The sequence below is a fragment of the Ambystoma mexicanum genome, chromosome 2q (assembly GCF_040938575.1).
Source record: "Ambystoma mexicanum isolate Mex_15411 chromosome 2q, UKY_AmexF1_1, whole genome shotgun sequence".
Taxonomy (NCBI): domain Eukaryota; kingdom Metazoa; phylum Chordata; class Amphibia; order Caudata; family Ambystomatidae; genus Ambystoma; species Ambystoma mexicanum.
In genome coordinates, this window is record NC_090924.1 from 153820937 (window position 1) to 153837068 (window position 16132).

At 48.5% G+C, this 16132-nt stretch overlaps 1 protein-coding gene across 2 annotated transcripts in view; it reads left to right on the forward strand.

The window, feature by feature from the left end:
- C2QH1orf35 (chromosome 2q C1orf35 homolog) overlaps positions 1–9410 on the forward strand; it is a 458870-nt gene extending 449460 nt beyond the window's left edge. The window contains exon 9 of one of the 2 annotated variants that reach the window (XM_069647075.1): positions 8827–9410. In XM_069647075.1, the coding sequence (XP_069503176.1) occupies positions 8827–9133 (307 nt within the window). In that variant the 3' untranslated portion in view covers positions 9134–9410. The remainder of the gene's footprint in view (positions 1–8826) is intronic. The other variant, XM_069647076.1, reaches the window with a different exon arrangement.
- Positions 9411–16132: the final 6722 nt, after the last annotated feature.

Sequence of the window (16132 nt, forward strand, 5' to 3'; positions counted from 1 at the left end):
CTCACTCACGTCCGCGGCCATTTTCTTTTTCCATTTTCATACGCAGCTTGCAGTGGTTGCGGCCGGTGAGGGTGCTCGTGTGCCATCTGCACTGCTCTGCAACAATTTTTGGAATCTCCACAGCCCAGCTGCTGAAGGGCTGTGGCACTGAAAAGGAAGACAAAGGAGGGAGGACAGTGAGGGGCCCTTTCAAGTGGACACATCCACCCTGATCACCTCAACATCTGCTGAACACAGCTCACTGTGAGTACCACTCATTGCCATGGGTGAAGAAGAAGAGGAGGAGTGTGCTGTTGCCCCAATACCACGCAGAATGCACAGTACTCTAGCCCCCATGCCCGAATTTGATACCACAGGCCCCCCATTCAAGCTGGGACCGAAGTGGCTCCTGTGGGTCAAAAAACTGGAAATGTTTTTCAGGGCCTCGGGAGAAACAGATGAGGATGCGAAGATAGCCATCATGGTTTATTCTGCAGGGACAGAGGTCCAACGTATATATGACTCAACATCCCAGCAGTCACATATGACGCAGTCAAACAAGCACTCCGTGACCACTTCCTTCCTATGGCAAATATTGACTTTGACAGGTTTGTCATGTGCGCTGAAAAACGATTGGATGAGGAATCATTGGACCAGTTTTGTGCTCGGGTGAGACACCTAGCGAGCTCCTGTAGGTGGGTAAACGAGGAAGAAATGGTTTGCAACCAGCAGCTGCAGGGTTGCAGCTCAGGGAAACTGAGGAGACAAGTCCTGAGGGAACCTGGACTGACTCTGCAGCAGATTTTGGACACGGGGAGAGCTTACGAACTGGCAGAGGCAAGAGGGGCGAAGATGGACGCAGCCACACACTCCAGGAAGGAGGAAGAAGCATATGCAGTGGGACGCTCTGCCGCAGGAAGGGCGAGATGGGCACCAAGAAGAGGAGACGGCCCCACAACGCCAAGTGCTGCTCCGTCGTGCCCCTACTGCGCGTATGATTTGCCGCATGCGGGTGAATGCCCGGCAAAATCGAGAGTCTGTGGTCGGTGTGGCACATCGGGACACTATGCCAGGATGTGCAGGGCGGTGGCACCAGTAGCGGCTTCAAGAGGACCAGAGAGAAGCGGCAGGAGTGGAACTAGGAGGGTGAGGGGCGTGTTTTCTGTCGCACAAGGAATGCAAGATCTCAACATCGCAGAAGAGGAAGAGGAAGATGAAGAGATCTTCATTTCGAGCATCGCCAAGGGCCCTGGGAAAAGTCGACAACCCACATGCACTGTCAATATTGGTGAGGTCCCCACTCCGGTCCTCATAGACACTGGGGCTGTCATGATCTCTGCTTCCAAAAGGTCAGGGTTTTCCCAACTCCCTTGGAAGCAGATTCATAACCCAGGTTCCGAGTGCCAACCAGTCCCAATTGGGACCTTTTGGACCCAGTCCTGGCGCCAGTGGCACCAGGCTCATAAATATGCCCAGTCCCAGCGCTGGAAGCGCCGGGCTCATAATGCTTGGGTGGACTTACCTGCAGCAGACCATGCTGCTTACTTGCCTGCCAGTTGAGCCTCTGATCCTCTTCTGTTTGGAACTACTTTTCCTGTTGGGTGGGGCAGGAGCCACTCCCTAGGTTCAGAACACTGGAACTCTTCTGGAAAGCAGGAACTCTTTTCTTACCTAGGCGTGGCTGTGGAAGGAGACACCTAAGCACTACAGGAGGCTATTTAAACCACACCCGATGGATGAATCTTGCTTTGTGTTATTCTGCATCCTCTGCAGCAGAACGCTCATCGTGTCTTCTGCATCTGATCCTGGGCCTAAGGAAAAAGGCTTACCATCCTGAATCCAGTCTTCAGCAACACCTATAAAGACAAGAAAGAACAGGTTAGCATTACGGTCTTCAGTGACAGCTCTTCACTTACCTGGGCCATCGGCTGTCACCAACGCCTCGCGCTGCATTCTGAAAGACAAAGGCTTACCTACTCTTCGTGCGCTCAGGAGGCCTTCGGCGCTGCATCCCGCATCTGAAAGACAAAACAAGGTGCGTTTAAAGACATTGGGGAACTTTAATACTCACGTGCCATTACTCCTTTCCACATCTAACCCAGTGGGTATTCCGGCACCCTGCAGCCGCTCCGAACTTGTACCTGCAAAATAAAAAGACAGTTAGAGCGCATCGTGAAGCAGGCAACAAGCGCTTACTTACGTGCTTCCAGGCGCTTCTATTCATCACACGGGCTCCATCTTCAACTCACTTCAGCCCGTCATCCACCATCGCCGGAACCCTGCAAAACAAGAGACATCATTACTAAAGACATTAGAATTACTCGAAACTTACCGTTAGTGCAGTAAACGACGGACAGCAGTCCTCTGAAGTCAAGAGGCCTGCTCCCCTTATCCAGTGAAGAAACTGGTTACAGCACCCTGCCCCGAGGCAGATGGAGAGCACAGCGTTCACTTACCTAAGGTGAGAGCGTTAACCTTCGGGGTTCTACAGGAGAAGAGAAAGGGAAGAAGAGAGAGACATTCAATAACCCAGTTCATTAATCCCATATTTTCTATCTGCAGACATCTTACCCTTCGAGTCAAACATACAGTGCACAGAGGTCCAGCCCAAAGAGCCAGCCGTGTGTTACACATCACCTTTGAAGATACGGCATACGCCCAGTCAAGACCGGCGCCTCTACGGGAATCAGGTGAGCGTTACAGGGGCATCTGTCTGCGTACTAGCAACTGAACATTACAATGCGCTCCCAGGTCCGCCAGGACTGACAGAATCCACAGCGCGAATTTACGCATTTGGAGGGGATACACCTCTTCCCATCCAAGGAGTGTTTGTAGCCCCAGTTTCTCACGGGCAGAGTAGAATAAATGCAAGGTTTTTTGTCACCAACGTAAGCCTGCACTCTCTCCTGAGCTGTGCTGCATCGGAAGCGCTGGACATTGTGCACTTCACTTTTGTGGTATATCGCACTGATCTGGACCGTCTGTTACAACGCTTTGAGATGATCTTCACAGGCATTGGAAAACTAAAGGCCGACCCCATACGGTTACACATCGATGGGTCAGTGAGACCAACAGTGTTTAAACATCGCTGCATCTCTTTCCATCTAAGGGCACAAGTGGAAAAAGAGCTGCAGTCACTGGTGGACCGAGACATTATTGAAAGGGTAGAGGGGCCCACCCCCTGGGTCTCTCCAATTGTGGTGGCCCCAAAGCACAAACAGCCAGGGGCAATACGCATCTGCGTAGATATGAGGCTGCCCAACGTAGCAATCAAAAGAGAACGTCACCTCACGCCCACCCTGATGACATTGTTGGGGAACTCCAGGGGGCGAAAGTTTTCTCGAAGCTAGAATTGAGATCAGGTTACCACCAGTTGGAACTCCACCCCGAGTCTAGATATATTACTACCTTTACGACTCACGAGGGGTTATACAAATACAAAAGACTCAGCTTCGGGATCTCGTCCGCAGCGGAGGTCTTCCAGAATGCCATCAGGGGGGCCCTGTCAGGACTTAAGGGGGTCATCAACATGTCGGATGACATTCTGGTTTTCGCCAGGTCGGAAGCTGAACATCTGAAGCGCCTAGAGAACACCCTTGAGAGACTGTACAGCGTTGGTTTGACCCTACACAAAGAGAAGTGCAAGTTCTTGAAGGACAGGCTGGAGTTTTTTGGATTCATATTCCACGCTGGGGGCATCTCCCCAGATCCGGAGAAGGTGAAAGAGATCAGAGAAGCATCCCCACCAGCGTCCCCAGCGGAAATAAGAAGCGTCCTGGGGATGGTCAACATTGTGGCCGTTTTATCCGAGACTTAGCCTCTCTATGAGAACCCCTGAGGGTGCTCACCAGAAATGACGTAGCGTGGACATGGACAGAGAAAGAGCAAAGGGCGTTCAGCGCCATCAAGAATGCCCTATCAGAGCAAGAAACCATGGCCTATTTCCACCCAGGCCGCGAATCCGAGATTGTAGTCGACACCAGCCCGGTGGGACTGGGAGCGGTCCTCATGCAGGCAGACCATCAGGGGACCATGCGTCCCATCGCCTACGCCAGCAAAGCCCTGACCGATACGGAGAGGCGCTACTCCCAGATTGAGCGAGAGGCCTTGGCCATTTTATGGGGGTGCAAACATTTCAGAATATACATTTTAGGGAAGCCAGTTGTTGTTGTGACTGATCACAAGCCTCTCATCCCGATTTTGTCAGGAGCCTCGTCCAAACCACCTCCTCGCATAGCAAGATGGATGCTGGCACTCATGAAATATGGGGTCAAGTTGCTGTATCGACCAGGAACACACAACCTGGCAGACTATTTATCCCACCATCCCACCATCCGGGCACTGGGTGGCCCAGGGACTCACTGGAGGTGGCGGGCTGTGTGGAAGCCATACACCTGGTAATCGAGGCGGCACTGCCTGTCGCCCTTGCACGTCAGGAGATTGCGGATGAATCCAACATTGATGAAGCGTTCCTGAGGATAAAGAGTGCGGTAGACACTGGAGAATGCCGGGAGGTCCTCCTCAACAAGTCCCGAAGGAATGTGGAGGCGCAAAGAGATCTGCAAGCGCTCTGGAAGGCGCACCATGAGCTATCGGTGGCGGATGACGGCATCCTGCTGAGAGGACACCAGATCGTAATCCCAAGGTCACTGGTTGAGAAGGTTCTACAGCTTGCCCACAAAGGACATCAGGGGATGGCCAAGATGAAGGCTCGTCTCAGATTGAAGGTCTGGTTTCCCGATTTGGAAGGCAGGGTTGAGAAATTCGTGAGAGCCTGCATCCCGTGCCAGGCCGCAAGCCCTGTAGAGAAGGGGCCGCCCATTCAGGCCATGGAAAGGAGCGACCGACCATGGGGGACAGTACATGCGGATTTCGGGTCCACGGGCCGAGGCCAATACTTTCTGGCGGTGACCGACCAGTGATCACGATACCCGGAGGTGGAGCTGGTCGAATCCACATCCAGCGACCACACCACCCTAGCAATGTACAAAATGTTGGCCACACATGGTTTCCCCTTGGAGATATGCTCAGACAATGGGTCACCGTTTCAAGGTCAGCAGTTTGCTCAATATTGTGAAGAATGGGGAATAAAACATCAGTCACCCCACTGTGGCCGAGAGCGAATGGCGAAGTCGAGCGCTTCATGCGAACGCTCAACAAAGTGTTCCGCATATCGGTGAATGGGGGAGAGGACCTCCGGCGCAACCTGGTCGGCTTCCTCAGAGTATCGTACGACCCCACATCAGTCAACTGGGGTTGTCCCTGCAGAAGCCCTTTTCAAACGGATACCAAGAGGACTGCTACCTGAAGCTGAAGGGAGACAGCCAGGAGAGATCGACAACAGCCATGTGCGAACAGAGGGCCGTTCAGAATGAGAGAGAGACGGTACGGCGAGGACTACCAGAGAAAGAGATCGCCGTAGGTGACACCGTGCTGGTGCGCAACAGGAGGCCAGAAGGGAAGTTGTCACTGCCATATGAAACACAACCATTGGGGGTGACACACGTCAAAGGATCTATAGTCACTGCCGCCAATGCACGAGGGACAATCACCAGAAATGTCTCGTTCTTCAAGCGCATAGGAACAGCGAACCATGAGGACGCCGTCAGAGAAAGCCCCGATCAGAACGCCGGAGTGCCGCTGGAAAGCGATGGACCGCCAGAGACTCCTGGGACACCGGAGGCCCCCGACGTTGGGGCACGCAGGTATCCAAGCCGGGCGGAGCGCAAGCCGCCGCAGAGGTTCCAAACCTTTATTATGGACCCTGCCTCGTAACTAGTGGCACACTGATGGTGAGAATTTGAGCTGGACCCTGTTGATTCCAATGTTTGTTAATGTTTATTCGTTTTGGGGAAAAAGGAGGGATGTTGCGTATTGAATACGCTTGTATACGCATGCGCCAGCAGCATCGAGGCTCGCGCAATGGTTAATAAAGGCGGTCACCCGGCAGTTCGCGCCGGGGACCGGAGCAGACGCACGTCTCCGGCATACTCTGTGTGTGCCTGATTGCATGCCTGCATGGATGCGAGCGTGTGGCCCCCGCTAGCTCCCACGCCCACAACAGTAATCCGAGCAATGAATGTTACTGCAGCCTTTCAACTTTCAGAGGAATACGGCTGTATCACGTGTATTTAGAGAGCAGGATATGTAAGTGATGAACGCCACTTACCTCTCCTGCCTTCAAACAACGTTCCACAGCCCAGACATGCGTTCTATCATTCCAAAAGCTGAAATAGAAAACGTCCCCTTCATTCTGAATTGGAAATGAAGTTCCTGTTTCAGACTGTGAGTCATTAGTTCTGAACAGGAAAGGGTTACTCTGGCGAGATTTGGACGACTGGCTAGTGCTGGGGACCCAGATCAGCCTTCAAATTCTTTTCAGGCTTGCGACATGGTTACAGGGAGTAGATACATGTGTTGTGTTTAAAATCCATTTTACATTTTTATTTTTATAGAATGTATGACCTCCTTCGGATCACTAAGCAATTCCACAATCGGGAGACGATGCGGAATGTACAGAAATGCGGTTTGCCTGCATTTGAAAACAGCCACGCGGGGGCGCTAGTAGACTAGGACAGAGACGCCAGTTCCGATCGAGTGGGCGGGGGGGGGGGGGGGGTGTGTGTAACACTTTTCCCCCTGCTCTGGTTTTCGCTAGTCCCAATAGCGGGCCGAGAGTTCTGGGTACGGAAAGAACCAATTATTTATTAAATATACGCAAGCCTACCTGCCGTTGGGTTCTCGCAGCCTTATCGTAACTTCAATGTCATTAATCTTACATATTGATCGAGCGCCCTGAAATGCCATAGACTCGACTAGTCGCCAACTTTACAAAACAGTTTTTGCAGGTCGTTTAGAGGTGGAAGTGCATGAGAAGTAGCCTGCGCGGTTTGGTACGTCTCATTCACGCCTCTTGCAGGTGTCCAAACCTTTTAGGTAATAGCAGCCACCAGTGGTCGAAGTGTAAAAAACCCAAAAAGTATTGAAACGATGCCCCTCCCCATTTTCTGCTCCTTCCACTCTCCCATACTCGCCGCCTCTCCCACCCCCATGAACCTGCCGCATTTAAACTCCCTACACGGGACCTTCCTTTTCTCCACTCCACCCCACCACACTGTGTTTCACAACAGTTCTAGCAAGACTGACGGTGAAAGAATATGCATTTAAATGACCACCATTGGTGGGCCGTTTTGCCACTCAGCATGCAGGTTTATGCAGCTTCCTCTTCCAATAACCCACAAGTGACACCTCTTAAGGAACATGCCCAGTCTATAGCCACTGACACACCCGTCCCATTACCTGTGAACCCCCGCACCTCTCCTACAGCAATTTGCAGATTGCTTCCGAGCTGGGCTTTTTGAATGCTTGGGGATGGGCTTTATGTCCCAAGCAGTCTATTGAAATAAAGAAAGTCAGGCCACACTACTTATTGTTTTGATCCCATGTACAGCACTGCCCCCACCCCCTTTCCCTGTGCACTTTTCCCCTCCCCTGCACTTGCGCATATCAATATCACTTGGCCTAGTAAGATCGCTGTCTCTGTCCTCCCTCTGTTCCCCCTTCCTTGCCTCGCTACGCCTTGAAACACGTGTGTAGGCGCGTTACCAATGCCCTATCAACTCATGCCTTAATTTCTACCATCCTTCACACCTCTATGGGCCACTCACTGCTTCAACTCTTATTGCTCCCATTGTAATGGTCTACTGACACTGAGCAAGGTGTTAATAAGCGGCTGCAAAGACCCCAAATATCACAAGTTTGAATTCCAAGCTGTAAAGGTTTGGGGAAGCTGTTCCTACTGCAGAGAAGCAAAGTCAGGATTGTCTCTTTCCCTGGCTAGATGTGTGCCAGGCACTGGGTGCGGTCCATAACATCTGGACGGTTGGCCTCCCTTGTCCAGATTTGTTATGCCTCTTGTGGAGAACATTTGTACTGCATGATTGCCAACATGACTGTGGTTTCTGGGCATTGTTGCATTCACCTTCCCTATTCGGTCCTCTGGCTTTTAGGATTTGGAGTACCACGCATGACCGCTAGCACCACTGCGTGCCTTGCCTTTTGGAAAGCCATGTCTCTTTATGACTACAGATTGAAAATCCAATCCCTGTAGGAAGATAACAGAAACGTAGCTTCAAATAGTTTTTTCACAGCACGTATCCACAGTGCTTTAGCCTGAGAACCCATGGACATCCCAGAAAACAGAGACTTGCACAGAATTCAAAAATGCCCCCGACGAATAGTGCATCGGTTTGTTCATAGCACAGTTATTCACAGGATTCTCAGGATGTATTTGTCACAATTGGGAGCCCCAAGAAACCGGCAAACTACTGCCATTAATCGCCATGTAAAACAAAATGGATGTTGGGCAGAGTCCTTGGCGTGCCCGATCAATTTTCCTGCCCTCCCTTTTTCTTGAACTTTGTGTACTGGAGGTGCGCACTAATGTTCGTTCAGTGCAACACCGCCCGTTTGTATGGGAGAGACCTGTCTGTTGTACTGCTGAGTTGCAGTGCGTGTGGTTCCTCGGCAAAGAACGCTACGACACCACGAAACTTTGATAATTGTTAGCCTATCTCCAAAGGCGTCGCTCTTGTTTTGTGAGTGGATTGTGCTGTGGTGGGCTCTGGATAATTGTGCAGGAATGCGTGTGCTATTGTTCCTTTTGTTGTCTCCATGGCTTCTGTTTTTTGAACAGCAGGCGAAACTCCGCATTTGAACTGCATGCCCTTTTGTTCTAACTTCTTTTTCATTCACAGGGTACAGAAGCCCCGGTGTTTAATGTGTCAATTTGACCTGTTCCCCTTTGTCCTTTTTTGTTTTTATTTTTTTATGATTTCTGTGCTGTAGGAAAAAAAAGGCCTCACACCAGAGGAATCATCCATCATCACCCCGGCAGTATGGAGCCAGCCGGCCTGACAGGCATTCATCAGGTGATGAAGATGCCCAGCGACCGCCTGGCAGGCGGCGGCATGACACCGATTCGTCGAGCGACGGGGGCAGTCCCCGTCGCCGACTGGCGCGGCCTCCCACCCAGCGCGATGGCGGGATCCACAGTAGAGACAGAAGGCGTTCGCCTCCCACCATGTCGAGAAGAAAGGCGAGCCCTTCCGCACGTGGGCCCAAGCGGCGGCATGACACAGATTCGGACGGTTAATTAACGGCTGCTGCTCTCTGGGATGGCAATTGACCAGGCGGGGAGCTCCGTGAGGAGAAGAACCTGGTCTATACTGCTGTAGCCCGTGGATGCCGGTGGCATCAGTAAGTGGACAAAGAAAATGGGCGCAGTGGCCAAAAAGCACCGCTGCCATGGAGTGGAACCAGAAGTAGCTTTTTCTGTGTCTTTTCCACGAATCTGCAAACTTTGCCTTACACACTTGTCAGCCTGAGTGTTTTCAGTAGCAAAATAAACTGATTTTATTATTTTTTAAAAAGGGTTTCATATTTTTTCAAAGCGATGGAGTTGGGAGCGTCCTGCACAGTGCATTTTCATTTAAAAAAAAAAAAGGGGTGCATAGGAATTTGACTCGTGATATGGGTCCGTTTTATTGCAGAACACTTGCTACAAGCCTGTTAGCGCAGAGTTGAAAACACAGCACTTTCCCACGTGTGTATGAGGCAGACATTTTCATGAATAGATTGTCTGACTAGAAATGCTGTCCTCGGGGGTCCTTTCTGATAGCAGAGCGGTGCACTTCGCAGACCATCAAGATGTTGTACATTTTGTGCTGACGACGAAAAAAGAAAAATGTCATTTTCGAATGTGGCTCCTTATTTCAAAATTTCCATAGTTGCAAATGGATGTCTAGTTCTAATGTCTGATGCCCACAGCACGTGTGTCCCCCGACACAAAAATCATTGAGACAACTCCCAATATACGACTAACATTGTAAGCTTTGCATATTCTTTCTGTTGCGCCTGGTTACCTCTGGCGCGCATTATAAATTAATAAACAAACAAACTTGTTTTAAGTCCGGACACTATAATGAGGCCGTCAAAAATGGAACTCTGTTTACTTGCTATGTTACTCTATTTTTAAAAAAGCTGTATTATAATTACAATTTTGGACTGCAATATTATTTTTGTTTCAGAAAAGTTTGAAATCCATGCCTCAATATTCTGTGTGGGCGACTTGAGTTGGGGTACCCGATTGTGTGATTTGCATTGAACAAGTCTGCCGCAGGAACTTTGCTTTATTTATTTATTTATTTATTTACTTGTTTTTAATCGGAAAAGAAATTAGCGATTTTTACAAGAACCCTTCTTCTTCTACAGATGCGCCAAGGCGCTTTTCACAGTCGTTTTTATGATGATGACACTTCTGAGTTCATAGTCACTTTCCGCCTTCTTTCTCGGGAATTTCACTGTTATTTGATTGTTTCTCGGATTTGGCTTGCAATGGGCAATTTCACTGTTCCGGCCATCTCTGCTATTTTCATATGGGCCTGTGTGTTGGAAATCTTTTCGAAGGCAAGGTCTATCAATTTTACTGCCGCTATGGTCCATCTCGTTGTTTCTCCGGAGATTAGCCTATTCCAGACCGCCTCTTCATCTAGCGTCGTCGCCCCTTGCAGACATGGTTGTATATATCTGTCTCTATTTATGCTGGTTTTTGGGCATCTTAGGACTAGATGTCGCAATGTTTCCACTTCTTCTTTATTTTTGCATAGGCGGCAACTTTTATCCATTTTTGATGATCTAATGGCTAGGATTTGGTGGGTCATGAGCAGGTTTAATCTTGCCTTCAAGAATGTGCTCCTCATCTTTTTGTTCGGGAACTTTTTGCAGTAGTTCAGTGGCTCTTTCACCCTGTTGAACGTCGGTGGAAGGTGGGTGAGTAGCTTATTTGCTCTCGCTGTGTCTACAGTGTGGGTCCAATCCATGAGTTCAATTTTTATCTTTACTCGATCTGGATTTTTTTTGAGATCTTCTTCTGTGCATGATATTTCGTTTAGTGTTTCTTGTATTGTTGTTGCCCAATTGTTGAGCGCTTTACAAGTACCCGTTTTCAATTCTTCTGCTATCACCGCACATATTGGCAATGAATCGCCCATTATGATTTTTCTATAAAGTCTCAGCTTGCTTTGCTTCACTGATGTAGCTAACGAGACCAGGCCCAATTCCCTTCTGATTGCGGGCATGGAGGTTGATTTCGGTAGGCCTAGTACTGCCTTCCACACATGTCCTTCCAATTTTTGCCATATTGAGTTCGGTAAGTTGAGGGCGGCTTCCATACCATAGGTGATAGAAGGCACAACCTTTGCCTTGTAAAGTTTTATTGCCGGAATAATGGAAAATTTCCCAAATTTGTTGTCGACCAGTCTAGTTTGTGCCGCAAGTCTTTTGACTTTGTCCCATAACTGATCTTGTATTGCGTTGTCACCTGCTGATCATCTAAGGTTACCCCTAGGTATTTGAATTTGTCGACTACTTCCAGTTTGGCGTTCTCCAAATGCCAATTTGACTGCTTTTGTATTTTTGTTTGCGGTTTTTTCAAAGACCATCACTTTAGTTTTTGTTGTATTAATTTCCAGATGGATGCAAACAAAGGGGGGTCTGGGAATCTCTCTACCAGCACGAACACAGCCCAATGACCTGTTCTTGGGTTTATAACCCCTGGGAGAGACTCTACCAAGTCTTTAGCTCACTGTCCTTTTCACAGAGAAGAAATTTCCCCGCATATCAGCCTTTGTCCTGCCCAGGGGCAGTCCAGCGCCGAAATGCTAGGCAATTCTCCTCTGAACAAGAGTACCATCAGTAACCCCATACACGTGTTTCAGCCTTGTTGGGCATCATCAGTGAGGTGAAACTGTTGCCTCTCTAAGAACAGTGAGCAAGGGGTCCACGTCTGGATTGCCCTGTTAACTTAGGGTGAAACCCAAAGTTAATGTATGCAAACAAAGGGGGGTCTGGGAATCTCTCTACCAGCACAAACACAGCCCAATGACCTGTTCTTGGGTTTATAACCCCTGGGAGAGACTCTACCAAGTCTTTAGCTCACTGTCCTTTTCACAGAGAAGAAATTTCCCCGCATATCAGCCTTTGTCCTGCCCAGGGGCAGTCCAGCGCCGAAATGCTCTGAACAAGAGTACCATCAGTAACCCCATACACGTGTTTCAGCCTTGTTGGGCATCATCAGTGAGGTGAAACTGTTGCCTCTCTAGGAACAGTGAGCAAGGGGTCCACGTCTGGATTGCCCTGTTAACTTAGGGTGAAACCCAAAGTTAATGTATGCAAACAAAGGGGGGTCTGGGAATCTCTCTACCAGCACGAACACAGCCCAATGACCTGTTCTTGGGTTTATAACCCCTGGGAGAGACTCTACCAAGTCTTTAGCTCACTGTCCTTTTCACAGAGAAGAAATTTCCCCGCATATCAGCCTTTGTCCTGCCCAGGGGCAGTCCAGCGCCGAAATGCTAGGCAATTCTCCTCTGAACAAGAGTACCATCAGTAACCCCATACACGTGTTTCAGCCTTGTTGGGCATCATCAGTGAGGTGAAACTGTTGCCTCTCTAAGAACAGTGAGCAAGGGGTCCACGTCTGGATTGCCCTGTTAACTTAGGGTGAAACCCTAGAACAGGTCATTGGGCTGTGTTCGTGCTGGTAGAGAGATTCCCAGACCCCCCTTTGTTTTGAATAAATTAACTTTGGGTTTCACCCTAAGTTAGCAGGGCGATCCAGACGTGGACCCCTTGCTCACTGTTCTTAGAGAGGCACCAGTTTCACCTCACTGATGATGCCCAACAAGGCTGAAACACGTGTATGGGGTTACTGATGGTACTCTTGTTCAGAGGAGAATTGCTTAGCATTTCGGCGCTGGACTGCTCCTGGGCAGGACAAAGGCTGATATGCGGGGAAATTTCTTCTCTGTGAAAGGGACAGTGAGCTAAAGACTTGGTAGAGTCTCTCCCAGGGGTTATTCACCCAAGAACAGGTCATTGGGCTGTGTTCGTGCTGGTAGAGAGATTCCCAGACCCCCCTTTGTTTTGAATAAATTAACTTTGGGTTTCACCCTAAGTTAACAGGGCGATCCAGACGTGGACCCCTTGCTCACTGTTCTTAGAGAGGCACCAGTTTCACCTCACTGATGATGCCCAACAAGGCTGAAACACGTGTATGGGGTTACTGATGGTACTCTTGTTCAGAGGAGAATTGCTTAGCATTTCGGCGCTGGACTGCTCCTGGGCAGGACAAAGGCTGATATGCGGGGAAATTTCTTCTCTGTGAAAGGGACAGTGAGCTAAAGACTTGGTAGAGTCTCTCCCAGGGGTTATTCACCCAAGAACAGGTCATTGGGCTGTGTTCGTGCTGGTAGAGAGATTCCCAGACCCCCCTTTGTTTTGAATAAATTAACTTTGGGTTTCACCCTAAGTCAACAGGGCGATCCAGACGTGGACCCCTTGCTCACTGTTCTTAGAGAGGCACCAGTTTCACCTCACTGATGATGCCCAACAAGGCTGAAACACGTGTATGGGGTTACTGATGGTACTCTTGTTCAGAGGAGAATTGCTTAGCATTTCGGCGCTGGACTGCTCCTGAGCAGGACAAAGGCTGATATGCGGGGAAATTTCTTCTCTGTGAAAGGGACAGTGAGCTAAAGACTTGGTAGAGTCTCTCCCAGGGGTTTTTCACCCAAGAACAGGTCATTGGGCTGTGTTCGTGCTGGTAGAGAGATTCCCAGACCCCCCTTTGTTTTGAATAAATTAACTTTGGGTTTCACCCTAAGTTAACAGGGCGATCCAGACGTGGACCCCTTGCTCACTGTTCTTAGAGAGGCACCAGTTTCACCTCACTGATGATGCCCAACAAGGCTGAAACACGTGTATGGGGTTACTGATGGTACTCTTGTTCAGAGGAGAATTGCTTAGCATTTCGGCGCTGGACTGCTCCTGGGCAGGACAAAGGCTGATATGCGGGGAAATTTCTTCTCTGTGAAAGGGACAGTGAGCTAAAGACTTGGTAGAGTCTCTCCCAGGGGTTATTCACCCAAGAACAGGTCATTAGGCTGTGTTCGTGCTGGTAGAGAGATTCCCAGACCCCCCTTTGTTTTTAATTTCCAGATGGTTTGTTGACATATAATTTGCCAGATTGTTCAGTTTTCGTTGCAGCCCAATTGGTGTTTGGTCAATAATGATGGCGTCGTCTCGTCTGCGTACCATAGTCGTGGTATAATTTCATTTCCAATTTTTGGTGGGAAAGCTCTTATTTTGTTTTCTTCGATCTGGTAGTCCCCCAAGAAAGCGATGAACAGGGCTGGAGCTAGTGTGCAGCCCTGCTTTACACCTCTCTGGATTACAATCTCTTCCGACAAGGTGCCTTGTTTATTCAGTTTTACTCTGATTTTTGTGTTTTCGTGAAGCGCTTTTATTGGTGCCATGATGGACGTTGGGCATTCCCACTTGCTCAGTTTCAGCCATAGTTTTTCTCGATCAATTTTATCAAAGGCTTTTGATAAATCTACGAATGCCAGGTAGATTTTTGGGGCACCTTCTTTTACTTTCGCTTTCAAGATCTGAATGATCAATATATTTATTGTCGTGCCTCCCTTCTTCTGGAATCCTGTCTGAAAAATGTCAAAGCAGGGTGCAGTCTTTGCCCATGTCCCAAAGTGGGTCAACAACTGGGTTGCATAGATTTTGCCCACAATGTCGAACAGTGCTATGGGCCTGTAGCTTTCCGGGTCTTCTCTGTCGCCTTTTTTGTACACTGGCACAATTATGGCCTTTAGCCATGTTTCCGGCACCATTTTTGTCTGGGCACAATGTGAGAAAATTTTGCTAATTAGCACTGCCCATGCCTTCGCAGATTGCTTTAGGTCGATATTTGACAACCCGTCCGGTCCGGGGGCCCTTGATGTTTTTAAGTTTTTGATGGTTTTTTCAATGTCTGTGATGTTAGCCACGTTCACCCAAATGGCTGTCGTGTCTGGTAATCCTTTAGTTGTTTGCATTTTCGGTCGCTCGAATTGTGCCATTAGATATGATTTCCAATTTGACTCAGGGACTTGATTTATCAGTTCTGGTGGCTTCGATGTATTTGTTGCTTTGATTATTCTCCAGAAATCGCTTGTTTTCTTTGAGCCAAGACTTTTCAACATTTTTTCCGCATCTTGTTGGTACATCCATAGTCTATGTTGCTTTAGCCAATGATTATATTTCTTAGCCTCCATCTGCCAGTTTTCCCAGTCTTCCTGCTGGTTTCTTTTTATTGCAATTTTTCTTAACCTCCTCACCACTTTTCTTCTTTCCACCACCAGTTTATCATATGTGTGTAATGCGTTTGATGTTTTCTTCTGTTGACTCCTCGCTGGTTTTTTGTATGGTATTAGCAACGGTATGTAGTTCAGTCGAGTTTGTGGGGCTTTTTCTTGAGCTTCCTCTGAGAGTCTATATCTTGCTGTTATCGTTTTTACCTTTTCTTCTGTTAGACAGACTCTAGATTGCTGGTTGTTTATTTCGAGATTGTGTTTATACACGTGATTTTCAGTTTGTGATCCTGTCCATTTGCATGTTAGCAGATTGTGATCACTGTATGTGGTTCTTTGAACTTTGTATTCTTCAATTCTGGGTATGAATTCTGTTGACACAAAGATGTAATTAATCTAGGGTAGCTTTTGCATTCGAACTCTCCCAAGTTGGAATGTTCTTTTGTTTCGGAAATAGAGCTGCGATGTTATGAAGATTTCTTGGTTTAATCAGGGTCTCCCATGCAACACCTCTCTCGCGGGTTGAATCTTGATACTTTCCCGACTTTGTTTCTTTGTTCCCCTCTCTGCAATCGGCGTTTAAGTCGCCACATATGATGATGTCCGCATTCATGTGCTCTATTTTGATTTCGTCTATCACCTCTGCCATTTTTGCGCAGTACGTTTTGTTTGTCATCTTTTGGGGGTTCCAATACGTGTTTATTATGATGACTTGGTTGCCAATCCTCTTGCTATTTGATTTTCCTTCGTTGGTCCATGTGGTCAGTATTACTAACATCTCATATGATTCGTGTAATTTTTTCGGTGTTGCCAGGCCTACTCCCATTTTCGTTGCTGTCAACAGGCCTGAGGATGGTCGGCCTAACAAGCCCTTGCTTGCAGGTGCTATTTCCACTACATAGCCGTCTATGCCGGGTTTTTCTTGTAGCCAAGTTTCTTGTAGGCATATG